This window comes from Parasteatoda tepidariorum, chromosome 6 (assembly GCF_043381705.1).
Source record: "Parasteatoda tepidariorum isolate YZ-2023 chromosome 6, CAS_Ptep_4.0, whole genome shotgun sequence".
In the NCBI taxonomy this organism is placed as follows: Eukaryota; Metazoa; Arthropoda; class Arachnida; order Araneae; family Theridiidae; genus Parasteatoda; species Parasteatoda tepidariorum.
In genome coordinates, this window is record NC_092209.1 from 17,042,754 (window position 1) to 17,070,388 (window position 27,635).

General features: G+C 33.7%; 1 protein-coding gene across 1 annotated transcript in view; it reads right to left on the reverse strand.

Annotated features, from left to right (window-relative positions):
* LOC107441908 (uncharacterized) overlaps positions 1-27,635 on the reverse strand; it is a 208,420-nt gene that overhangs the window by 106,276 nt on the left and 74,509 nt on the right. Inside the window, exons 30-39 of the mRNA XM_071181726.1 lie at positions 26,392-26,589; positions 23,865-24,076; positions 18,724-18,803; positions 17,952-18,049; positions 14,890-15,074; positions 13,198-13,313; positions 10,149-10,261; positions 7,885-8,073; positions 3,576-3,763; positions 543-673 (exon numbers count right to left, since the gene is read on the reverse strand). Coding sequence (XP_071037827.1) covers positions 543-673; positions 3,576-3,763; positions 7,885-8,073; positions 10,149-10,261; positions 13,198-13,313; positions 14,890-15,074; positions 17,952-18,049; positions 18,724-18,803; positions 23,865-24,076; positions 26,392-26,589 — 1,510 coding nt within the window. The remainder of the gene's footprint in view (positions 1-542; positions 674-3,575; positions 3,764-7,884; positions 8,074-10,148; positions 10,262-13,197; positions 13,314-14,889; positions 15,075-17,951; positions 18,050-18,723; positions 18,804-23,864; positions 24,077-26,391; positions 26,590-27,635) is intronic.

A 27,635-nucleotide genomic window follows, 5' to 3' on the forward strand; every position in this document is an offset into this window, starting at 1 on the left:
CAAGTGTCTCTGCACGGTATACATTTGTCCGGTATACTCTCACTGATGTTTTTTTAAGATTACGTGCCACTGCCTGGTATACATTTGCCCTGTATACATTTGCCCTGTATACTCTCACTTATGTTTTTAAGGTTATTTGCCACTGTCCTGTATACGTTTTTCTGGTATGCCCAATTCAGAATTTTTAAAGTTTATTACCATTGCCCTCGTTATTCCCAATCAAAGTACTTCCACGCGGGCCACAGGTATATTGTGAAATTTTTTTATTTATATTTTGTTCAAAACTAGTTAAGGTGTTAGGATTGCGGTAATGGTTGTAGGATTAGAATATTTAAGTACAAATGTGCAGTGTATTCGCCTTGGTTATGATTAAAGTTAATAGGCCATCTTTCAAAATTATCTTGTACAACAAGATAATTTTGAAAGATGACCAAGCCGGTTGCCAAAGATGGCAAGTATTGTGATAATTTCCTTTGGGATAATTGTTTAATAAGTATGGACTGTCGTAAAGAAAGTAGACAATTTGTAAAATTAATACTTACAAAGAAAACTAAAATTTGCAAGTTGTGAAAGAGATTTAAATGCTTTTAATCCATCCTTTATTTGATGTAATGTTTCGGTTAAAGAACTGTCAGGAAATATGGGTTCAAAGACATCAGTGAGCTTCTCAAAGCTGAAACAAATAGTACATTAATTACTGTTGAAGAAAAAAAAATCTTTTTAAATATACTGAGCACGAATTTCCCTTCAGCGTTTTTTTGTATTTTTTATTTTTTGACAAACGTTTTGCGTTAAATAGAAACTAAAAGTTATTTTGGAATGAAATAATATAATTACATGAATCCAATGCGACTTTTCTTTTTAATGTATGTATGGGTAATCAGTATACACTTGCACTTTAACAAAAGCGAGCAAGTTTGTAGATCTTTTTATCTTCTTTAAAAAAAAACTCTCCTTAAACAAGAGCTGAATAGTTTATCTTTAAATATGAACGACTTAACACAATTCTTTCTAGTAGAGAGAAGGTCTCAGCACAGATTACCACGAACAAGAAATTTGATCCTTTAGTAGTTCTAATGTAGTGGCATCTTTCTTATTTTCCCCACCACTGCGCAATTTATGTTCGATACGTCGGACTACTAAATCAGTTCATGCTGAAGCCTTCTCTCTTCTAGGAGGTGTTGGTTAACATCAATCCAAAGTAATCACCATCGAGAAGTTAGATATCTATGCCACTTTAACAGTCAATTTTAACCCATCACCGCACACAATCATATTATTAAATAATTATCTGTAATATTATATAAATAATTAAATTAAGTTATTTATACATTACATTAAATTATTTATATAATAATCTGTAATATTATATAAAAAATTTAATGTAAAATTCATTGCATTTTTTTGGTAACTAATGCATTGCTGGACAATTGCTCAGGACGGATGATAATAGCAAACGAGAGCAATCAAGAAATTGAAGGTAGTAAAATATGTAAAGTAGCATAAGTGTGAGATACAATAAGACTTGTTTTGCGTTTTCAAACTTAGGGTTGTCGAACTGATTTGTCACATATGACAAGTGTTGATAAGAGATATAAGGGATTTGACGCTCACTAAGTGTTGTTGTTCAAAACGAGAAAGAATCGATTGACGAAATTGCAATTTTCGATAAGCCTTCCCGACGTAATTTAGATGATTTTGCGTGTTGCAGTATTATTAAGAGGATCGAAGACTGAAAAATAACAGATGTTGCCAAAGAGTCAGCCACCGTGTTGTTTCAAGGCTTTGAAAATCAGTTCAAGCAACTGGAAAGTGTAGCAGGCGTCACGGAGGAGGTCGCGATCCCTGCACGTCGCCTGCAGAGGGCAGGTACATAGTGTTATTAACAAAAAGCAGCGCAGTATAGCCAGTCAGGTTGCAAATCAGTTTCATGCTGTTACTGGAGAGCGAATCTCCCGAAACACCGCAGCCAGATGCTTGCAAGCAGGAGAACTATGTGTCCGCCGAGCTTTTGTGTGCATACCATTGCCCAGATGTCACCGTTGCGCCCATTTGCAATGGTGTCTACAGCATCGCTGTTGGAGCGAAGAGGACTGGACTTGCGTACTATTCTCGGAGGAGAGTAGATTAAGTCTCTCGTCTGATTGACGACACCAAATGATCTGGCGTGCGATTTGTATTGCGAATAGATGAGCAAACATACAGGAACGGGACTGATATCGTACATATAGTGTCATGGTATAGACTGGCATTATGATAAGTGACGCATTACGATAAAAACTGTGCTACTTAATTGTGAACTTAAAAGTATGACTGTAAACTTAAAAGCATTACGATAATAATTGTGACTATGACTGTCCAAGGCTGCATTAATGAGATTCTGCTGCCACATATTCATTTGTTTCGTGGCACTATCGGTGATAAATTTGTTATTATGGATGACAATGCAAAGCCCATTGTACAGCTCTAGTGCTACGTAAATGAACTACAACAACAACAACCACAACGTAGCATGTTATCGAAAAGTCGCTGGAAAGAACACGGAGCGAGAATATTCAACGTCTAGTGTGGTTATCCGGTTTTCTAGATTTGAATCCCATTGAAAACGTGTAAAATTCTTTGGAGAGGATTGTTGCTGATCGAGAATGCCCTGCAATAAACTAGGACGCCCTTATTCTTGCACTGACAGAGGAATGGGACGAATTACCCCAATAGCTGCCGAATATTGTTGAGGAAAGCATACCATGACGTCAGGAAACTCTCATTATTAATCAACTCCATCACTTAAGGATTTCAAGCGACCCACGTGATATTGTTTATTGTTGACCCCTGAATTCACACATAATCCCACTGTAAAAAATTTCGGTATTTAGTTACCACTATTTTGGAATTAAGGCAAACTAAATACGTTTCTCAGTCCAAATATGTAATAATCACGAAAAAAAGTTATATAAAATTGACAAAATAAGAATTGTTTGAAAAAGTTTATACGAATATGTTTAGAAAAAATGCTTGTTTTTTGAACCAAAAGTTTTTGCGATGAAGTCATTAATTGATTCTAATGGGACTAAAAGTATGTGTGGCTAGTTAATAAACAAAAAATTAATGAACAAATAAATAAAAAAACTATAACAAGTGAAAAAGTAAATAAAAATGTACCAACGTGCTCGGCAAAAAATTTTAGTTTACCTCAATCTCAAAAATGGTGGTAACTATACAATAACAATTTTTACAGTGTTCCTGTTAAAGTTTCAATTCTTGTTGAAATTAATAATATTTTTATGTTTTTTATCAAAATATTAAAATATTAGCAAAATGTTAAAATCTTTCAGAGAATTTACATCACAATAAAGGTGTAGAATTACGCCTTTATTGGGAATCACGTGAAAATTCTAACTTAAATTTGATGTTATCCTAACATGACTTTCTAATATTGAGGAAGTAGTTAAAATGTGAGCTGTCTATACATGTAACGAAGAAAAAGGCTATCATATTTTTATTTATTTGTGATCAGTCACTTTCTCACAATAAGAAATTTAGAGATTAGAAGTAAAAAAAAATATATACAAACTAACCTATCAGCTACATTCTGTATGACTTGTGGCTTCGTAAAGAGCTGGAATACATCATATATACTTTGAATTTTAATCTCACTCAGAAATGAACCTAACTTTCTTACAACGTCAATTAAAACACCTGATGAACCTATTAAGTTTTGAAGCCATAAGCCAGAGAAAAAGTCTCGCTCTTGAGATTCACGTATCTGAAAGAAAGAAACGTAATATAATTATTTTTTGTAGGGAAAATACAGTTTATTTAATTAGAATACAATCTGTTTGATTAGAATATTGTCTGTTAATTAGAATCAGTTAATTGGAACACAGTCTGTTAATTAGAATCAGTTAATTAGAATATAGTCTGTTACTGAAAATACAGTTTGTTTAATTAGAGAATGTCTATGGATTATGGAAATAAGTGTTTGAATTTTTCAATGTTTTGAAACAGACGTGAACTCCTGCCATCTAGTGAGATAATTTGTAAATACCGAGGAACAACTAAAATTAAGAGTTCATGAGCAGTCCATACCTTTCAGCTGCGAAACAGAATTGTATTTACGCTACAATAAGGGTAATTTTAACGCTATATAAGCTATCTATCTACACTATCTAGCCATTAATGACCGGACACCCCTTGAACGGCAGGTGGACTCGTCCTGGCGGCATAAATACGGACCCTGTGGTAGGGGAAAGACCATTCGCAAGCAGGCGACGGCCATACGAGCGTTAACAGTGAAAATGAGTGGACGGCGAGAGCTGAATGAGGCGGGAAGGGGCATGATTATAGGCGCCCAACGATTTGGTCATTCCATACGTGCCATCTCCAACAAGTTTCAGATACCACGGTCAACTGTTGGTGACATCGTGTTGAAATGGGAACGAGAGGGAGTGATAAAACCGCAGTCCCGACCCGGCAAGCCCAAAATAATGTCCGACAGGGATCGACGATCTCTTCAACGTGTAGTGAAGGCAAACCGACAAATGTCGTTGGACACTGTCGCTACCAACTTCCGGGCTTCATCTGGCAGTGTTGCCAGTACACGTACCATTCGTCGGGAGCTGATTGCACAAGGATTCCATGGACGAGCAGCAGCACATAAGCCAAACATCTCTCCATCAAACGCCCGCCACCGATTTCAGTGGTGCAGAGCACGTCGCCAGTGGACAGTAGAGCAATGGAAAAGCGTAATGTGGAGTGATGAGTCACGCTACGTGTTGTGGCACTCTGATGGACGGTTGTGAACCTGGCGAATGCCCGGAGAACGGTATCTACCGGAGTGCATTGTCCCCGCTGTGAATTTCGGCGGTGGAGGAATTATGGTGTGGTCCTGTTTCTCATGGTTTGGCCTTGGACCCTTGGTGTTAGTGCGTGGAACTCTGAACCAGAAGGGTATAGAGACATCCTGGACAATTCGGCTCTTCCCACCCTGTGGCAACAGTTAGGTAATGGCCCGTTTGTGTTTCAACACGACAACGCTGCCATTCATAAAGCACATGACATCACGGACTGGTTTGATGAAATGGGGGTCCAAGAGCTTGACTGGCCAGCCCAAAGTCCCGACATCAATCCAATTGAGCATCTCTGGGATGAGTTGGAGCGCCGGTTGAGGGCCAGACCACAACGCCCNTAGTCTGCGCGGACTACTTATAAAAGACCGTGTGGAGGCTTTTTGATGTAGGAGGTGATGCTTCTGCGCGGCCCAGGTGCTCAATTTTTTATAAATAAATATAGAAAGAGCATTCCATACCTTTCAGCTGCGAAACAGAATTGTGTTTATGCTAAAGTAAGGGCAATTTTAACGCTACATAAGCTATCCATCTATATTATTAGTTTCTGATTTCAAATAAATGGTACTTGAATAAAAAAAGTTATCAGCATAGTCTAGCCACCATAAGAACGCGTTTGACTTCCGGAGACTTTATTTCGATGTGGGAATGTCATCTTTCGACGCTTTTTGTAAAAATTTATCCTAGTGGTAGCGAAGTTTATGTTTTAATGAATTAGTTTTCATTCATTCAAACTTATTTTCCACTCCACTACGTATAAATGATTTAAGATTTCATATGCAACTCCCAGCTCTCTCGTGGTGAGGCTTTTAAATTGTTGGTCAAAATTACCAAAAATTCTGAAAGCTTTATTTTCAAATGTCTACCACTCGATAAAATATTTTTCAAAAAGCGTAAAAGTTGGCAGGTCAGCAATTGTGTTGAAGAATCGTTATTATACTAAAGCACCCTCTCCCCACTTTCAGTAAACTTTCCCTAAAACGTTGCTACGAGCTGTCATTTTTTTTTCGTAAAGAATTCATGCCATGATTTGCACTGTAATTGTCTTCTTGCAGTGACCAGACTATAAAGAGTGTTAATTTCCCTTTTACTAGAAAATATCCGAAACAAGTAAAAAAGCAATATTTACCTCAAAAACCATTTTATTAGCCATACGCACGATATTTCACTTATATTTAAAAAAAAATGTTTGTGTCAGTTTTCTTGAAAACGTCTTACTAGGGTTGCTTTAACACGTTGAATGCCATGGGGGTCACCGGTGACCGGCGAAGCCAAGATTATTAGAAACACATAATTCGCGTAAATTTCTAATTTTTTTAATATTATTATCGTTACTAAAATGGTTTGAAGAAATTAATGCAATATAGAACACACAAAAATAGTTTTATTTATATACACAGCGATGCCAACTTGCACCGGACAGCGAATAAATATTTTCAAGTAGTAGTTTATTAATTGTGATTTTTGGTTTAATAAATTCTATTTAGTAGATTTTTAGTCACCACTATTTCTAAACAATTCGTAGGCTCATATAATTCATCACTTTTCTAGATACGTCATTATTCAATTCCAATCTACCAGAAAGAACCACCCTAAAGATCACAATTCAAGATGAATGGGAAAAAGGCCGCTAACGGCCCCAGGCGCCCAGATAAATATTGATGAAGATACGCCATTACCATAATGTTGCTCATCACAAAATGTTTTTATACAATGTTTAAATTAATTTTCATGATATATGGGATATAGCCGCTGCACGGCCCAGGTGCCCAGTTTTTGGATAATAAAAGCAAAAAAAGATACGTCGTGCTTTTTGTAGCTACACCAATGTTGCTAAATTCAAAATGTTTTTACCACAATGTATTTAATTTCATGATGTATGGGATAGAAGCCGCTGCGCGACCCAGTTGCCCAGTTTTTTCTTAATAAAGCAAGCAAGACACGTCATGCTAAACCTTTTAAATTAGCTTGGCATTCAACGTGTTAAATTCCCTTTTTGCAGAAAATATCCAAAACAAGTAATATTTACCTCAAAAGCCATTTTATTAGCCATACGCGCGTTATTTCACTTATATTTCAATAAAAATGTTTGTGTTCGTTTTCTTGTAAACCTCTTACTAGGGTTGCTTTAATAGGTTATTGGAGATGGTCTCGGGTTTATCTCTATGATAATCAGAAGGTAATACTGCCGCATACAAGTACAGCAGTAGTCTAGTTTAGCGAGGAGGAAAATTAGTGATAGTAATTCTCTGGCCATATCACCAGACTCCCCAAACGTGCTTCGGTCTCCAAAACAATATTACTTTAGAATGGATTCGAAACCACTAAGGCTTGATCGAAGAAAGTGCAATGGAATAAAATATCCAAACCTGATATAGTTTGATTTAGCGCGACCTAAAAATTGCTTCAGTGAGATGGTAAATTTTTAAAAATATACAAACTTTGAAGTAATCACTGTTAAAACACGAACTAGAACTGATTAAAAACGCTACTGAAAATATTAATGCATGAACTAAAACATAATTAAAATACAAATGTGTTTGAAAAAAACTACCAATACTATCGTTAAGAACTTAACAGCTTTTTAATAGTCTTAAACATAACAGTTCTACCAAATAAAAAGTATTGAGTACTGCGTATAGTAAAGTGCGGCGCGCTCTCTGCTTATCGCTTATAACCAAATAATAAACATCATACTTAATAACAAATCAAAAACTGAAAAACATTGGTGGCGTAACTAGATAACTTAAAAAATACAACAATAACGAAGGCTCAACTAGATCACCCATCGTTTTGTAATTTATTATCGTTTTCAAATTCCAGAAAAATAAATGATCTAGTTCATCGCTTTTAACATCCACATGTACTAAAAAGATTTTCAGTTCCTTTATAGTGATGCTATTTTGGGTTGAATAGTACAAGAAATAAATACACCGGCCCATGCCATGGTAGGTAAAGTCTCAAATCACCATACAATCTGGGTGACTAATAATTAAGTATTCAATAGACTATGGTAAAATTGGAAATTGATCTAACTTACTTTATTTTTTATATCTTCTTTCTCTAAATAACTAAGAACCTTTTCGATGTTGTCGCTCTTGCACAATATTTCCTTCATTTTGGATCGTGAGTACAAAGTTGCAGACGATGGGTAAAACGATCCTGAATATCTTTGTTTCTTGCAAATTTTATTCCAAAACATTTCCGCAGAGAAACCTTGCCGCCTCAGCTGAAAATAAATGAAAAATTACGTTTATGGACTCTTTTACTGATGCAAAAGACATATACTTCAGATCTTTGCGGATGTTGATAGTTGTTTATAATCGTTGCTTCAAGTTAATTATAGTTTTTTGATAATGAATTCTAATATATAACATGAAAAATAAATTCTGCTTTCATTTTCAGGAAAAATAAAAAGTTACAATTTCAATACCTTTTGATGTGTTCATTGAGTTTTTAAGTTCTTAGATGCAATTTCCATGGTTTGAAGGTCCCATATAAGATTTTACAACTAATTAGTAGTGGCGACAGTAAATACGTACCAAAAACGATCAAATACGTAAGATTAAAAAATGCTCATTTTGGGACGCAACTTTTCACCCCTACGATTAAGAGGACGTCGTACGGGGGGGGGGGACTTTTCATCGCAAATTCTATTTTCCCTCCATGACTAATTGAAAATTTAAAGTACAGAACAATTTAGTTTTAGCAAGTCTAGAGTAAGTCATAAAGTTTGAGTTGTTGAAATTTTTTTTTAAAATATCAAAATGCAAGCCAATTATTGGGAGGGAACTTCTCTATTGCGTTATCTTCTCATAATTTAATTTCATTTTGATATTTCGAAAATTTCTTTCCAGAATTCGAAATTTTATGGCTTACTCTAGGTTTATCTTATCTCGCCTTTTTACATACTATACATTTCAAATTAATTATGGAGGTGAAAAAGAATTTACGATGAAAAGTTTCTTCCCTGTTATGGCGGTCTTCTTAAGGAAGGACACAATCTGGATGATATCATGTCGGTAGAAATAGGACTATATCATTTATGAGACTATATAATGCTATATCATGAGACTATATAGTTTTTATAACTCCATGCAGGGCCTCATTAAGGATTTCAAATTATTAGCCAACGGAAAATTAATCAAATATCAAAAGTACTATTAGTCCAATTTCAAAATTCTTAGCCAAAGGTAAATCTTAAAAATTTTTTATGATTGATTTTTTTTCCGTAGATAACTTTAAATAAAAATACAAATTTATTAAAAATTAAATTATTTTGCAAATTATTAGAGCAGTAAATGTAAGGATGAATCTGAAACAACATTATGTTATTGCCACGATATTGCCACGATATTGTCACGTTATTGTATATGTTATTGTCACGTGAAAGCATATTTTCTGTATAAATTTTTGGATAATAATATGTATCTTGCTTCCACTTAATTACTGTAATCGAATAAAAAAATACAGGGTTTGTTAAAAAAAAATTCTTTTTCACTGGTTTCTGTTCAAAGATTAAGGGGAAAAATATTTTTATTTTCGATAGAAAAAAACCATTCGCCAATACTTTCTCCAAACCATTCGCCGAATTTACGATTTTATCACATTTAACAATGAGGCGAATGCTTAGAGTGGGCTCTGCTCCATGGATGATATAGTCTCAATAGTTGAAGCAGGGAATCTGTCTGTAAACCTTGAACTTTGTTGATGCAGCTTTTAGAGTCGTGTCGTCTCAGGGGATAGAGCATTTGCCTTCTAATGAGGTGAACCTAGTTCGAATCCCAGCGATGCCTGATCGATACAAATTCCACACCCGGCTTGCAACGTCTACAGTGCTGACGTAAAATATCCTCAGTGGTACACGGATCATTGGTTAGAGTCCCCTTACAGTCAGGAAAACAGCGGGAGATTTTCGTGGTTATCCTTTCCATGTAACGCTAATGTGCGTTAGTTCCATCAAAAAGTCTACTTGGTCGAAGAGTTCACTTGTCTTCTGGATTAGGTTCAAAATTATAAAGCTACAGAGTTGAACATTGGTAGTAAATCCAAAATTGGGTCGGTTGTTCAACAACGGTTACAAAATCAAATAAAATGCTGTTTTTAATTTTTACATATTTTCTCTGTGTTTGAAATTAGGAATCCTGCATATTAGAATCAGCCATTTACAATTCAACAGCATAAAATAAGTTTGTATTTTCTTTTCTGCAAGAAATGCGGTGAAATTTTATTACCACTCTTAACTTTCGGTATAAATTTTAATAAATAAAAATTTGAGTGAATTTTAAAGTTTAATTTACTTACCAAGTTAAAATTAATCGCTGTGTCTTTAAGGGCATCCATTAGTTCTTGGTCTAATTCATCTGGAGACGAGTAAGATGTTTGATTCTGTACTAGGTCAGGTATCTTAAAGTATGCTGCAAAATAGAAGTTTATAATTCAAATTTCGATTATCCCTTTACAAATGAAAAATGCTTTAAACCAGGGACCGCGGGTGAGGGGCTAAGATAACAATTTATCACTATATTTTTCGGCAGTTAAAATTACAATTAACGCGCCGAATGCCACGCTAATTTTACATGGCTTACCATCTGGCCAAATGGTAAACAACTACAAACTAAATTTGCAAATATCAGGCGGATTTTGTTATTTTTTAAGAGGTTTCAGTATGACATCTCTGAAGAATCATTTAGAAATAGTGGTGGATAAAAATCTACTAAATTGAATTTATTAAACGAGGAATCACAATTAATAAACTACCACTTGAAAATATTTATTCACTGTCCGGTGCAAGTTGGTATCTCTGTGTGTATAGATAAAACTATTTTTGTGTATTCTATTTTACATTAATTTTATCAAACCATTTTAGTAACGATAATAATATAAAAAAATTAAAAATTTACTCGAATTATGTGTTACCAATGATCTTGACTTCACCGGTGACTCTCGTGGTGCTACGAACAAACTCAGTGCCAGTCATCAGTGACCCCCATGGCATTCAACGTGTTAAAAAAAAGAAACTTTTTTGTGTCTGAATTCTGAACAAAAATGTCAATATCAAGCGAATTTCAACATTTCCATGGTGAAAACTTCTCTACCATATCAGCCATGACTCCCACTCCAGCCAACGCCTCCTATAACTGAAAGCCTCCACACGGTTTTTTGTAGGTAGTCCGAACAGAACACTATGAAGGTAAATCTATTTATGAAAGAACCATTTAATATGAAATCTATTAAAAATTAGAAAGTGGTAGCAAATAAATGTCTAAAAATTCGTTTAATTTATGAATATAATTGCTTTGCTTTATTTACTTGTCAACCACTACAGATTCAATTCTCATATATATATGATAAATTTTACTCCAGTACTTTTAAAATAGAATTTGGGTTCATGCGCACAAGTGGTTCGCTTTTTAAATAATCTGCGCAGACTACTTATAAGAAACCGTATGGAGGCTTTCTGATATAGGAGGTGATGCTCCAGCAGAGGAAATAAACGTCCTAATTGCGGACCGATGGTAAAATTCTTGGTTTCAAACATAATAAAAACAACAACAGTGAAGCAAAATTAAAAAAATTTACCTTTAAATGAGTGATAAATAATCTAAAGGTAAGAAATTTCTTTTTTTAATTTTATTTTAATTTTAAAACAATTGGATTCTTTAATTTGAAATTTAAGCTTCGATTTTTTTTTCGCTCATGGGCTGTACAAAAGAACAACTTTAAATACTCATATCTTGCGTAGTTTTAAGAGAACGTTTTTTAAATTTCAATACGAAATTTTTATATTTGATTTTAAATTGCTCCGAAAATTTTGTTTAATTTTACTGTATCTTTTTAAAATTATGGCAACAAAAAAACAAAAGACAATTTTCATTTTATTTTACAAAAATGTCCATATTTATATAAATATTTAAGCTGGAATTAAGAAATTTTATGCAGTTGTTGCAAATAACAATAAAAATAATTGATACAAGTTACAAGTTTATTGCTCGTTTTTCTGGCATAGGGTGTTCAAATATACTAGTTTTCTTTCGCAATTTATTGTCGGCCCCTCAAACCTCTGAAAGCTTTAAATTTTATCGCAAAGTATGAAAAATCACGAAATAAGTTACAAGATAATCCTCTGATTATTTCTTGAGAAATTTAAAAAAAATGTCAAAAAATGAAAGTGTTTCTTCCATTACTTTAGGGTAGACTGAATAAGTGCAAATTTGAAAAATTATTGCTTGGAAGTGAGCAGAGTTTGGAAAATTTTACCTTTAACGCAGAGAAAGCCACTGATGTTTCATGCTGTATTTCATAACCATAAATTATAGAAATTCTAAACAAAAAATTTTTTTTTACTTATTTTGATCTAAATTAAGACTTCCTCTGTCTCAATTTAGTAACTACTTTTGAATACTTTTGCACTGATTATTGACACTGATGATTTTATGATTTTGTTTGAAGATTATTAAAAAACTTCAGGGTGCTATGATATCATTCAACAACATTTACTTTCAAAGCATTCGGTCCTTTCCTCCTTAACCATCACCTCCTACATCAAAAAGCCTCCACACGGTCTTTTATAAGTAGTCCGCGCAGACTGTTTAAAAAGTGAACCAGTTGTGCGCATGAACCCAAAACCTTTTATAAAAGTAATTGAGAGAAATTTATCTTATATATTTGAGAATTGAATCTGTAGTGGTTGACAAGTGAATAAGGCAAACCAATAATATTCATAAATAAAATAAATTTTTAGTCATATATTTGTTACCACTTTCTTATTTTAACTAGATTTTGTATTAAGTGACTCGTTCGGAAAGTGGATATCCTTCACAGTGGTTTGATCGGACTACCTATAAAAAAACTGAGTAGAGGCTTAACACGTTCCGCCGGGGTGCTAGATTGTCTCATCTTGGCAGCGCACCGGAGTAAAAACTGCTAACAATAAATTTCATTTTTTAGTTTTTTTCCGAGAATAATAAAAATCCATAACTACCAATTATTTTTAACGGATGCAATTTTTATATTGAATTGCTTCTTCGCCTTAATAAATTACTTTACAGTGAATTGGTATTGTTTAGAATAGATTAACTCCTCCCGAATATTATCTAATATTGAAATAGTTCTTCTACCAGTATTTTCTCTTTTCCCGTACCAGTATTTTCACTTTTCTAGGCGTGAACGTGTTAAACCAAACCGAATTAATTTTTAAAAGTTAGGGTTCGCAATCTCTTTAATCCACGTCCTATTTTGTAAGGGCTCATTCACCAGAAAAACTATTTTTCTTCAAAACTATTTTATGGTATACCGCGTCATATTCAGCATAATTGTGCAGGTGTTAAATCTGTTTAGTTGTTGTGTTTACCTGGCAAATGTTGAGATATCTTTTTAAGAAGCTGCTGCTTAATTTCTTTAAATTGTCCAGTTGGTGTACCAAGGGACATCATAAACTTTGCTGCCTTCTGCATAATGTTTGCATGTCTGAAATAAAGCAGACAATTAATAAATAACTAAGTAAAGTTTTCTACAGGTGATATCAATTAATTATGTACACTTAGAAATGAGTATAAAGGGTGGTTAAAATCAAAATGACCGTTCTCTGAGGCAACTAGCTTCGGTTCTACTAAATGCATGCAAATATAGGTAATATAGATCATGGGGCCAAAGTTTTCCGTCAAAACAGTTTGAAATTTCGTTAATAAATGCTAAATTCACATGTAAATAACATTGGAGTTCAATATCTATATATTTTTTCTGTTCCATGAGATCTTTTGTGTGGATATTTTTGAGCTTTTGATACCAAATCTGCAATATGTTTCCCTCCACCAGCTACAGTTTTTATGTGATTCAATAATATATTCTTAACCAGGATTTTATAAAATTTGCTTAAGTTATACTAAGCGTCCTTACTTCCCTGTTACGTAGGGAGTTGGTTGGACGAAGGCGATAATACACTTCAAATTATAAATGTGATACGTTATGGTCACATGTTTTTGGTCTTAAGTTTTACCTTCAAAAGAGCAGACAAGTGTATATGTATGTATATAAAGCTATATGTTCTTTAAAAACTTATACATTCAGACAAAAATTTTTTTAAGTATTTAAAAATGCCTCTAGCATTCCGAATACAGTGCCTGCCTTCTTATGAGAAGGCTCAAGTTTGAAATTCGAACTGACCATTTCATATACTGCTCCCGGTTCCCTACAATCATAGTATCAAAAATATCCCAAAGGTAGACGGATCATTGGTTATTCGATTTCGAGCAAACAAATGAGAATTTTTCGTTGTTTTCCTCTCTATGTACCAGGAATTCAGGCCCAGTTTCACTCATTTGTGATTGTGTACTAATGCTTGATCAAAAAGTGTCCTTGTATTCTGGGTTGGGTTCAGAATTGCTACGATACAACCCCAAATCTTATATGGATCAGCTTGCTTAACGCTGGTAAGGAAATAAAATAACATCTATTCATACGATTTATCCTGAGTACCATACCCTATGAGAAATATCAATCACATGACTCAATCAACAGCCATATTTATTGAACACGATAATATTGGGATCATTATCGTACCGATATATATCGAATACAATACCTAACTCACTATAAGCATCGCTTGGCATATCTATTGACATATTTTTATACTTAATGTAAGACATACTCGTAACTGCTGTTAAGGCTCTATAATTCCGTGATTGATGTCGTAATTGCGACTCAGCATTGCGCACAGGTCGCTTTTATTTCTCAAACAAGCTGATCCGTCACCATGGCAACTTTGTACTAGAGTTAGAGACATCGTTGTTCTTTTTTAATAATTGCTCATTGATTTTTTATATTTTTTTAATAGCTAGTGAATTGTTTTTCTATTGGTTCACAAAAATATTGTTCCGAGCAACAGAAAAGGATAAGTTTAATTAAAAAATATCGTGATACATCGTAAAATATCGATATTTTTAAAAATTCCGATATCACCCAGCAGGAGTTTGATAACAAGTCAGGAGATTTTTAAAATTTAAAAGAATTTTCCAATTAAAATTCAAACAAATGTTTTACCTACGTTTCTATACTCTGTAGCAATACGCTTTGCTTCATATTTTGTAAACAATTTTTTATATTTTGAACGTCAGACTCAGACAGATCCATAGAAATTCTCAAATAAAAGTTTTCCAAGTCATCCACTAAGGGAAGTAACCAGTTCCAAGAATGCTTGCATCGTTCATCTTTTGCCGCTTCCTCTGTGAACTAATAAAATACATAGACAATAAATATGATATTAATTTGAACATATTTCACGCATCTTTTTTTTTCAAGCTGTGGCAAAAATTACGCTTTTTTAATTGTTTTTAATTTAGAAAATGACTAAAGATTTTCCTCTCAAAAAGCATAAAAATTTCAAACTTTTACACGAGACGTGCAGTTGATGAAAAAGTACTGTAATAAAATTGTATTAAAATGAGAACACTAGGGAACAAGTTTTACCCATTGGCAAAATGGGTGTTGTTTTGGGTTTGACGGCGTGCGCACCTTATTTGTACGTCATCACACTTTTCAACTGTATTCAAGCGTAGTAGTAAGCAGAGCGCATGCGTTGTCATTGCATGCGTTGCTATGGCGACCGCTTCTGTTTGATAATCTTTTTAGAATTCTCTTTCTCACTTCTAATTTTGTTATGCATCAAGTTGGTGAGTTTATTTTTGAGATATGGGACCAGAGAGATCCCATAAATACTCCTTGAGTTGTGAATAAAAGAGAATTTCATCATTTGAACGATATTTTTGTTTTCTTATTGTTTTAATTAGGAATCAGAAATTCTATTCTAAAGTTCAAACTGGATCGTTTTCTATGCTAATTCAAGTGAATATCACAAATAAAGAGCCAAGTAAATTGCCAAATTTTTCCTTCTGTTTAGTTTTATTATTTTTTCTTCTGTAGCATGAGATTTTTGAACGGATCTTGGATATTTTCACATCAGTGATATTAAATCTGCAATCGACTTCTCTCTACAGTTTTTATACAATTTCATATTTACTCGAGTGAATACTAAATGTCCCTATTTCTCTACAACATAGAGAATGTTTCTTAAACACGACAGAGAGCTGAAGTTATGTCACATCTTATATTTAGAATACGCAGTTTGAGTTCGCACTTGCTAATGTCCGGCCTGACATTAAATTTTGAATGGAAACTTGCTGATCCAGATAGGGTTAAAAAAGGGTAGTTGCAATACTTGCACTTTAAATTACATAAAGCTTAAAAAAAGAGTTCTTTAACTCGTCACAGCAAATTAATAATTCAAACATTAGAAAAGGTTAGTGGATGAATCAGGTAAGTGACATTTTCAGAGTGATCAATATGAGGGTAGGAACAAAACAAGTGGTATCTGAACTATTTTATAACGGATTTATTAGAGGGAGGGGCTTATAATTCCTTTCCTTATTTTATTTATGATTATTTAATTTAAAACAAAAATCAGATAAGTATACTCTAAACTGTAATGTATATTAGTTTTACTAAAATCGAAGTGAAGGCAAAGACAATTTTGTTACATTAAACATGCTCGCATTGATGCGAAAACTTAGTATTATTTGCCCTGATTAATAAATACTCCTGAAAAATTTTTTTTTTCAAAGAGGACAACTAGTAAATAATTCAAAAGGTCAACACCGAGGTCGATGAAGCTGAGAACAGAATTCATATCGTCCAGCCATTGATAAGATTCGAACCTGGAAGCTAGCAACAATCAGAAGACAGGGCCCTATCCCTTGAACCAACGCCTCCTATAACTGAAAGCCTCTACACGGTTTTTTATACGCAGATCAGACCACTATGAAGGTAAACCAGTTAACGAAAGAGCCATTTAATAGAAAATCTAATAAAATTAGAAAGTGGTAGTAAATATATGCCTAAAAATTTTTTAATTTATGAATATGATTGGTTTGTCCTATTTACTTGTCAACCACTACAGATTCAATTCTCAAATATGCATGATAAATTTCTCTCAAGTACTTTTAAAATAACCTCCAATGCATTCGACAGATCATCAGCTACGCAGCCCCTGCATGGAGCACAACCACTGTTACTCAAAAAAAAGAAACTGGAGATTACTCAAAATAAATTCCTCAGATATATCACTGGAGCCCCCAGATCCATGAGAATGAAAGATCTAAGACGAAAGTTAAAAATCAACAAAATAGATGAGCACATAGCTGAACTATGTGCAAGTTTCTTCAGAGATGCACTCTCTTGTCATACGTGCAGTTACTTTAAAAATTTTGATTTTGAGCTCATCAAAGACAACATAAAATATAGCCCGACAACCGCCTTTTTCCTGTCCGACGGAGTTTTGTCCCGTAAATTTTGTATATAGCTGTAAATACTTGTAAATAATTTTGCGCATTTATTATGTATTTCTCCTTTTCTCTAAGGCTATGTGGCTACTGTGCACCTGAGAAGCTCGGGGGTAATACCTCGAATTGAGGCGAGGCAGTCTGCCACAAAACCTCTTCTCTCTCTTAAACTTGTTTGTTCAATCACACTACTTCATTTTAATTTTCTCTCAGTAAAAGATACTGAACCCCAACTTTCACCTCTCAGTTGCGCTTCGGTGATTTATTATTTATTTCCACTCAGATAAATTAGTTAGAGCCCTTAGCGGGGCTGATGCTAAGATAACCATCACATATGAGTATGAGTACTTTTAAAATAGAATTTGGCTTCATGCGCATAACTGGTTCACTTTTTAAATAATCTGAGTAGACTACTAATAAAATCCCGCGTGGAGGCTTTCTGATGGAGGAGGTGATGCCTGAACCAACACGGCTACTACTAATTTATGAAAAGTTTCGCAGAAAGCGAAGCAGTTGGCATCTCTAAAATTATTAGTTTACACCCACTTGAATATTTTTGACGGAATATTGAAAATCCTATTATTCAAATTTTGGTTGTGTGGAAAATTGCACTCTGAAAAAAAAAGTGTAAAATTTGATGAAATCAGGACGCGACAACAGACCAGATGATATTCATCCTCATCAATAATCTATATCTAATTTTCGTATTGTAATTATTATTATTAATGAGCAGACATTGACTAAGAGTTAAGAGGTAGCTAAACGACCTTACTTGCTGTATCGTATTCTTTAAGCCTGAGGAATGAGAGAACCATCTATAAAAGCTGCTGATGTTTTTATTTAGTAGACCGCATGTTAAGAATTCTGCATCTACAAGAAAAAAATATAATATATAACATAAAAAAAAAAATTATTTGCTGAAAGATGTTTTTCGCATGAAATTTTCTTCAGATAAAAGAATTTTATAATTTTGTGCATTTTCATTTTCGCTGAAAAAGTTCTCGAGATATGGTGAAATACACAAAAAGTAAAATTAGCATTAAGAGGTCCAAATTTTGTATCGCTCTCCTGATCAAACTATAGGGATCATATTTCTCAGGTTGCAGCTATTACCTATATTTTGGGGATCAGTAATCCAAACCCATCGGAAAAAAAGTATGTTTATTGAGAGAGAGTAAGTTTTTGTGTCTGATTTCGCAACTTAAAGAAAATCGTCTGCACTAATTAATTAGCATATAGGAGGTCACCCCCTCTAAGCATTACGATTGAGTCATAGAACGCGAAGATCCGATTGTTATATCAAAGGTTATTCAGGGTGATCCATTTATTTATTTATTTGCGCACTGTACAATTAATTTATTCTACAAAGTGGTGACTTTTGATGTCACCTTATAGGTGTGACATAGATATGACAGTGAAGTGCAAAAGGTTAAAATTATTTTGCATACAATTTTTATTTGAATAATATAGAACTAGAGCAACTATTTTAAGATATGAAATTATTAGAATTTTAAATTGCTAACAATAAAAGTGAATTTACTTACCAGGAATAGATCTGAGCAGTTTGTGAGTTGAATTCTGTATAGCATGTTGTTTAGTTCTTGTAAAGCAACCAATACCTGGTCTAGAAGAGAAGCATAATGTCATTTTAAGTTATACACAGTTACTTCAGATAAAAAACATTTAAATCCATACCATAAATAAATAGAATAAGTAATATTCGAAATTACTATTAGCACTGGTAAGCTCGGTGGGAGGGCTTTATTATGGGGAGGCAATTTCAAATAATATGAAATCTGAACTTTATCGATATTTTCTCTAATCGTAATAAAAGTTTTACTTTAAAAAATTTAATTTATTTCCTGTGCTTTGTAAAAAAAGTATTTTTCAGTGGCAATGAAGTTAAAATTATTTTTAGTAAAGTATTTTTCTTTTTTAGTAATTTAGTTCACTACCAATTTTTATTCTATTTTTTACTTTATAGCCGTCGTTGAAGCTGACTCAAACTTGGATTGACGACTACTAATGTTCATTCGTTCGTTCGTTGTTTTAGAACTGGGCATCTGAGGCCTAAATGGCCCTTAACTAATGTTCATGCATGGCTGAAAGCCCTTATATAGCAAGACGGAAAATTGCAAAAACTGGTACGAAAGAAATTTCATTTTAGCAATTTTTTAGGAACAAATAAAATATCTGCAACTATCAAGATTTCTTAGTCTATAAATAAAACTAATCATTTTTCAAGGATAAAATAGATATTGTTGAATAGTTTTAAAAAGAATAAGTTAACTCCTCCCGAAAACTGTTCATAACTGAAATGGTCTTACTACCAGCCTTTCCTCTTTTCCGTCTCGCTTTCAACCCTGGTAGCCTGGTAATTTTGAACCCAATCTAGAAGACAGGGGAACTCCTGTATCAAGTATTGGGAGAAATTTGCGTTCATGGAGGACTTTTTGATGAAACTAACCCGCATTTGCGTTACATGGAGAGGAAAACCTCTCATGGTTTGCCAGACAGCAAGGAGACTCTAACCCATGATCCGCCTACCACTGAGGATATTTTACGCTGTCACTGTGTTCGGTGAGAGCCGGATGCGGAATTCGCATCGACCAGCCATTGCTGGGATTCGAACCCGGTTCACTTAATTGGAAAGCGAGTGCTCTACCCTCTGGGCCATCACGGCTCTTAAAGAATTGTCTGAGTTAAATGAATTGATTATTTTAAGCCGTTTTGTACTGCATTAATATCGGTTCAAGGAGTTGATTTATGCTTCCAATCGACTCTGAGTCGTTTTCCTACACTTTAACATTGCATTTGATTCATTGAATTGTTTAAATGATTCTTAGAGTTGGTTATTCGATTCATTTGAGCTGTTTCATATCTTTAAAGATAAAAAAGAACTGTTTGGTTAAACGAATCGATTCCTTGCAACTGTATCTTATCTTCTAACATAAAGGGGTGCGTACCGTGAAGCACCTGAGCAACCACGGCTCAAACAGTAAAAAAATTTGAATGTTATTCTCCCAACCAATTTAATTAAAACTTTTGCAGAAAGCGGAGCAGTTGGCACCACTGGATAGTAATTCGACAGGAAAGTTCTGTCTGCGAAAGAGAACACATCTCATTCTATTCTACAAGGATGGAGAAAGTGCCTTAAAAAAGTGGTAAGGCGTTTATCCTTAAATGTTTATATCAGACTCAGCACTTTGTTCGATCGGATACGTTCGTTACAAGTTTGAATAGGTATGTTCAGACGCTTTTGCGCCTTATATGTAAGGCTCCTATACTATCAGAGCTGACCTATCAAACAATATTGGAGCAAACAAGTATTTTAGTATTCGTTATGTTATTACAGAGATGCCAACTGCTGCGGACACGCCAAAGCAATTTAAAAAACGGAAAATAACTACTAGTAAATTTCGCAAATAGTTGACAATATTTGCTTGCTATTAAAAATGCAAAGCATGAGATAGTACTAAAAAGTGGTGAATTATATAAGCCTACGCATTGTTTAGAAATAGTGGTGGATTAAAATCTACTAAATCGAACTTATTAAACCAAGAATTACAATTAACAAACTACCACTTGAAAATATTTGTTCGCTGTGCTTATGTTAGCTCTTTGCTCAAACAATAAATGATAAGTCGGCCTGTCTAATTCAGGGCTCTACTTATATGCTGTGTCTCTTTACCTGGGAAAAAATCATCAAGTTAAAGGGTAAATACCCTACTACCTTCTTTTATAAAATAACATTTTGCATTGCTGTAAATGTAAGTGGGTGTTTTTCCAGATAAACTTTTCAGTAAACCTAATATTTAAAGATTATAAATCTGGTATGTTCAGTTTACGCTAACGTTTGAGTTTGGGTAATAATTTAAAAATGAACACCTGATAGCTTTAAAAACGTGGTCAAATCATCCAGTTAATAACAAGAACTTGTTTTATACTATAATATAGAAAATAAAAATGACACAACTGTTTGTGAGAACTTACAAAATGTTTCTAATTTATAAGAGAGGGTATTCGTAATTGGCATGGAAGCATGCCATTTTCATAAGAAGTACACAAGATGATTATAAAAACCGAACAAAACCTAACAGTCACGGATAATTGTTACTAACTTCTAACAGCATAGCTGCCAACTCTTCCGGTTTTCCTGGAAGATTTTATTTTCATAGCGAAATTCATGCTATTTCACTAAAATTTTTGAATTATAATAATAATTTTAAAATCAGTTTGACCACCACTACACATAAATAATTACAACAAATATATAAAAGCATATGAGTCGTTACGATAGCAAATTTCAACCAATTTAAAATATAAATATATTTTTGAGGAAGAAAGTTTTTCGGCAATTGTTATACTACCACATGGAAAATCCATTCTCGAAAAAAGTGAATGTTGGCAGGTATGTAACAGTNACTTCAATTTTAAGCAAACAAATACGTTGCATTTGAAAAAACTTAAGTTGACAACCATGATAGTAACGCATATTGATATATGTGCTTCATTTTTGTAAGAATAGTGGTGATCAAAATCATTTAAAAATTAAGTTCATAAAAGAGAAAAAAGTATATATTTACTACCACTTTAAATATGAAAATGAAATCTTCCGGAAAATCCGGAAGAATTGGCAGGTATGCGTTGCGATAGTGAATTTCTATCAAATGAAAATTTAAATGCAGAGATGCCAACTTGCTCCGGACAGCAAATATATATTTTAATGTGGTAGTTGATCAATTGTGATTCTTGGTTTAATAAATTCAATTTAGTAGATTTTCATCCACCACTATTTCTAAATAATTCGTAGGCTTATATAATTCACCACGTTATAATACTTAAGTCATGTTATACCGTTTAAAAAGCAATAAAAAATAGTCAAATATTTGCAAAACTTACTTTGAAGTTATTTACCGTTTTTTTAATTATTTAGGAGCGTCCGGAGCAGTTGGCATCTCTGTAAATATATTTTTGAGGAAGAAAGTTTTTCGGTAATTGTTATACTACCACATGGAAAATCCATTCTCGAAAAGAGTGAATGTTGGCAGGTATGTAACAGTTCTAAAAATAACGTTTTTTTTTCTTTTCTTTTTGCTTAACAGCCTTATTTTACAGGACAGAAGAGCCTTTTAAGATTAGCTTTAAGTCCTGGAATAACTCATAAATTTTATTGAGCAAAAAGTATATCTGGTTTTGGATTATGGCAAATTAGATCTGAATGCCTTTTTTCGAACCCAACCCAATTAAACATTGTATTTTGTTGATTTTATTAGCTATCTGCTGTTGACTCTTGTATCTGAGGACGAAAACTCTATATGAAATCTTTACAACTTCTAGCAAAGTACCACTTATTTCACTTTGCTTTTGTTATAACTGTATGTTTCAAAAATATATTTTATTTTTTTGAATCGGTGAAGAATTGACTTGAATGAAGAACTGAGTATCTGATGATACTAGCAGTCTTTTTTCATTCATAATGATCTTGCTAGACCTGTCAGACTTATTATCGTTAAAAATCGTTGAATACTACGACCTGAAAGTTTATATATATATACAAAGGCGAAAAAGAGAAAAAAAACTAGTTCGAAAATCATTTCATTATAGGTTGTTTTTGGGAAGATTAAAAAATCTATCCACCGAAAAAATTTTCAATAGTTAAAATAAATGTATAGGACTGTTTTTTTCTAAGAAAAATAAATAATGATGAATACTTTAAAATTTAGAATAGTAAGAACTTATGTTACATAAATTAGTTCTCAATGAAATGCTTTTTTTTTCCATATGACCACCCGATTAACACTCGTCTTTCAGGTATCAATAGAGCAGATTTGTTGAGTGCTCTCTCAGGAGCACCATATTAGGTGAACCAACGTTGCTCAAATAATAAGGGCAGATAGTACTGAAAGAACAGTGAAAGAACTGAATAAAGAACTGTGTACGAATCCTTGTTCAGACCAGTAGAAATATAAAACTCATAGCTTTTAAACGTATAGCAACTACTATTCTTTAAACAAGGAGGTAAAGTATGTCACTTCACTTAGAATGCGCTGTTTAAGGTCGCACTATGTCCTATCTGATTGAAATTTTCAATTGAAATTTGTTGTTCTGGAGAAATGTTAAAAGAATTTTTTTAAGAGAGCAATTGAAGGATTTATCACATTATAGTGATAAGTTTCGCATTTTCCTAGGCTATATCTTTATGGCTAACTGTTCCATGGTATTGTTTATAGCATTTCTAATAAATTACAGCGTAAATTACACTGACATCTCTTCACCAAAAAACGTTCCCAGAAATACTTTCCTGGACTGTTTGAAAAATATGGCTCATCATTATATTGGCCAAGCCCTTGAACGGACAACTAGATAAATTTAAATTTTGAGACGTAGCTAAGTTAATTATGTTGACCGATCATAAAACTAAAGCGTAAAATATCCTCATAAGGTTCTCTTTTTTGCTTGAACATAAACAAAAATCGGTTTTGAATCGTATTGAAAGGTATTACCTGTCTGAAACATACGCAAAGCAGAGTTTGCTACGTCATAGAACCGGTTGAAACTCTTTCCTAGTTTCGGAGATTATCTTACTTATGAGGCAAACATAAACAATCAAACACAAACAGTTAAGCGGTTCCACCTCGTTCGTGTTGTGTACTGATATTGATAAAGAATATTGTATACTCACATGGTAAGATTCATCCCACTTTCATCTAAATTCCTTATCACTGATTTTAAGAGGGAAAAATAAAATTGCGGTGATTGAACACTTGACACGTCATTCAAGTGTATTCCAGATTTTAAAATGTTTTCGATAGACGTCCACATGTCTTCCTTTCTTTCTTTGAAATAGTCTTCACGCGTCTGGTTTTTGATGTCCTCAGACAGTAATTCATCAATCTGCAAGGAACGTAAAAAAAACCGTATCAATATTTGAAGTGCTTGAAAAAATAAACAATTTTTTAGAATTTTTGACAAAACAATTTGAATATTTAATTCTATCCATTCCCCCGAAGTATAAATACACTTACTGAAAAAGGAGTTTAAAATTGAACCTTAAAGTTATCACCTTGAGCAGTAATAACGCCTAAGTTTTCTGCAATGAAGTGTTAAATTGAATGATGTTTTCATTTAACTTGAACTATAGTATCTATCGTATAGGGTTGGGCAAAATTATGGAAACACTTCTTTGCTTACTCTCTTTTCTTTAGAATCAAATAATTTGGACGAATTTACGTGACAAAATTGCTGGCATAAACATGCTTGAAGCTTTTAGAAATGATGTCACTTTTATCCAAGCAAAGTTTGGATCGACAAAAATGAGTGATGTCATATTGTTAGCTTTAATATTTAAATCTTTGAAATAACTAAATAGGATTGCAATATTTATGCTAGAATGTTTTTCTTTTTCTATAATGGTATTGAAAAAGGAAAAATAGTTGTTAATTTTATGCACTCATTTTGGTCCATGCAACCTTTGCGTAGGTAAAAACGACATTATTTCCAAGATCTTCAAAAATGAAAAGAGCTTCGTTCAAATTGGGTCAACTGTTTTACCATGTAAAATCTTCTAAAATATTTGCAGGTAAAGAAAAGATTGTTTACATACAGTTACTATAGAAGCGTACTAATTTTGTCCAACCCCAGTGTGCTATAATGCATGTTATTGAGGTTCAACAACTAATAGTATCTTATTTCTTTTTATAACTGGCGTTGAACAATTAACCTAGTTTTGATTCTGCGGCAACGTAGTCTTTGAATTAATCCAGAAGGGAAGGGAACTCCTGGATCAAGCATTAGGAAAAACTAACCCTCGCGTGGAGGATATTTCAATGGAACTAACCCGCATTTGCGTTATGTGCTGAGGTTAACTGCTCAAGAAAAGGAGACGGTTAAGTGCTGAGGTTAACTGCCTGACACCCAAGACAAGGAGACTGTAACTCATGATCTGTTAACCACTGAGATATCGTTACGTCAGCACTGTGGTCGGTGCGAGAGGAGAGCAGAATTCGAATTGATCAGTCATCGCTAAGATTCGAAACTGGGTGTCTGGGGGTCGAAAAAGTGTTATATATATGGTATTTTATAACCGTCCTTGAACAGCCGACCCAATGTTTGGGTTTACGACTGCTAATGTTCAACTACGTAGCCTTGTAATTTTGAACCCAATCCAGAAGACAAAGGTAATAAATGTATTAGGTTAAATGGATGACTGGTCAAGAGACCCTATCAAAGCACCATAGTGCTTAGATTAGGGAAAAGCACAAATATTTTAGCTCTTCCCTTTTTAAATTGGTTTGTAAAATTATTCTACTCTTAAGATGTGAAATTTGGCTCTTTTTGTCGAATATATATTAAATTCAAAGTATTAAAAAATTGTAAGATTATAAGCGTTTTTTTTTCTATATTGCCAGACATTTATTCTGCAATCAACTGGAAAATTAAGAATCGTAGTACATTAGAGATCGTTTCCTGTAAATTAAATGAATTTTTTTAAAATCTAAATTGATACCAGAGTTCTGTAAATGTGTTCATTGGAGTCAATAATATTTTCGTCCTGATCGTTTAAAGACAAGTTTCGCAGCAGATCCCCGAAAGCATGCATTTACTGGCTACGATCACTGTGCGAGTGGGTGACCACTTTGATCAGCCAGCGATAGTCCGAAGGGTGTGCGATATTGGTCTTCGTTAAACTGTTCTACCGTAAAGTGCTCCACTTCGAGTGCAGGTCATCAATCTAAAGAAGCAGGGGTTGCCATCCCCTCCTGAGAGGATCAAAATGTGTGATGGCATATCTTGGGATCATCCTCAAAGATGCTTCCCAGACCGTCGTCCATAGTCCATTGCGTAGCTCTAGCGTGACGTAAATCAACAGGAATAACACTTTCATTGACCACTTTCGAGGAAGATATATACACATTAATTCGAAAACCGTATTGACGGTTTCTTGTAGAAAATTTATGAAGGTGAGCTTCATAAATTTTATATTTCTCTTTTTAAATTGGATCGTTTAAATCATTCTACGCCTAAGTTGCAAAAATTTTGCTCTTTGAGGTGAATATAATAAATTTGAAGCAACAAACATTGTAATATCATTAATGTTTTTGTAGTCAATCATACATTAATTTTATAATCAACCGGAATATTAAATATCGTAGTACATAAGATAAGACATGTTCCCATGTAAATGGAATGAAATTTTCTTCTTCTTTTACCTGATACCAGAGTTCTGAAAAGTTGTTCATGGGAGTCATTAGTAGTTTAATTGACCACTTGCGAGGGGAATCTATGCACATCATTTCGAAAACCGTATTGACGGTTTCTTGTGAAACTTTTGATTTTTGCTTGTCTCTGTAAATATCACATAATGTCTTCAATGTTTCATAATTATCGGGTTTGGTAAAAAATGATTTCTGAAATAAAAAGAAAAATTAAATTAAACTTTTATTTTGAAAGACAATATAAGTAAATTAAAAAAATGCGAAAATACAATGGTTACAATTTAAAATACAGAAAGAAAGACAGAAAAATTAGTTACATTTTCCTTAATGCTATGTCACTATGAAATATTAAAAGAAGAAAAGAACATCTTCAGTTTTTTTTCAAAGCAGTGGTCGGAGTATACTTTAACCCTTTCGCACAGGACGGGACATGTGCTGTCCCATTCTGGTAAATTTTTGATATTACTGCAGGGACAACATATGTCCCAGTTACTGAAAAATATCTAGGACAGAAAATAACGCCCACTTTGGTCTCCAAACCGATTTTAAGGCCGTCCCATCGTTCTGAGTCCTTGAATTTCTCACGTCAATCATTCCATATCTAATCAAGCAAGCGACGACTTGCTCCGGACAGTGAATAAATATTTTCGAGTGGTAGTTTATTAACTGTGATTATTGTTTTAATAAATTCAATTTATTAGGTTTTCAACCAACACTATTTCTAAACAATTCGAAGGCTCCTTCCTCTGAAAAAGGGTCCATCATCGATTTATAACAACAGTTGAGTCGGTTAATGCCGCTTCGCGGCAGCGCACCGAGATTTATGTGATTTCTACCATTCTACCATTTCTGAAAAAGGGTCGAAATGAGTCAAAAGAGAATTTAAACTGAAAACAAGTTGGGACAGCTCGCTTATATCAGTGAGCCTTTTGAAAACACTGTAGAGGAGACCGGCAATGAAGTCGTGTCACCCAATCATAATGATTTGTTTGATGATGAAGTTGAGCTCTAGAACTAGAATCCACCGTCATTTTCATGGTCCTATCCAACTAACTTTGCACCACGAATGCCATTAGTTAGTTACATCAAGAGCCAAACAAATTTCTCTATTGGCAACGAAGCCACCAAAGTGTATTCTTACTTCAAGATCTTTCACAAAAGCTTATTCATTTACACTGCCCAATGTACGAGCAAAAGTATAAAAATGGAAAGAAAGAACATTTGGAAATGCGAACAAG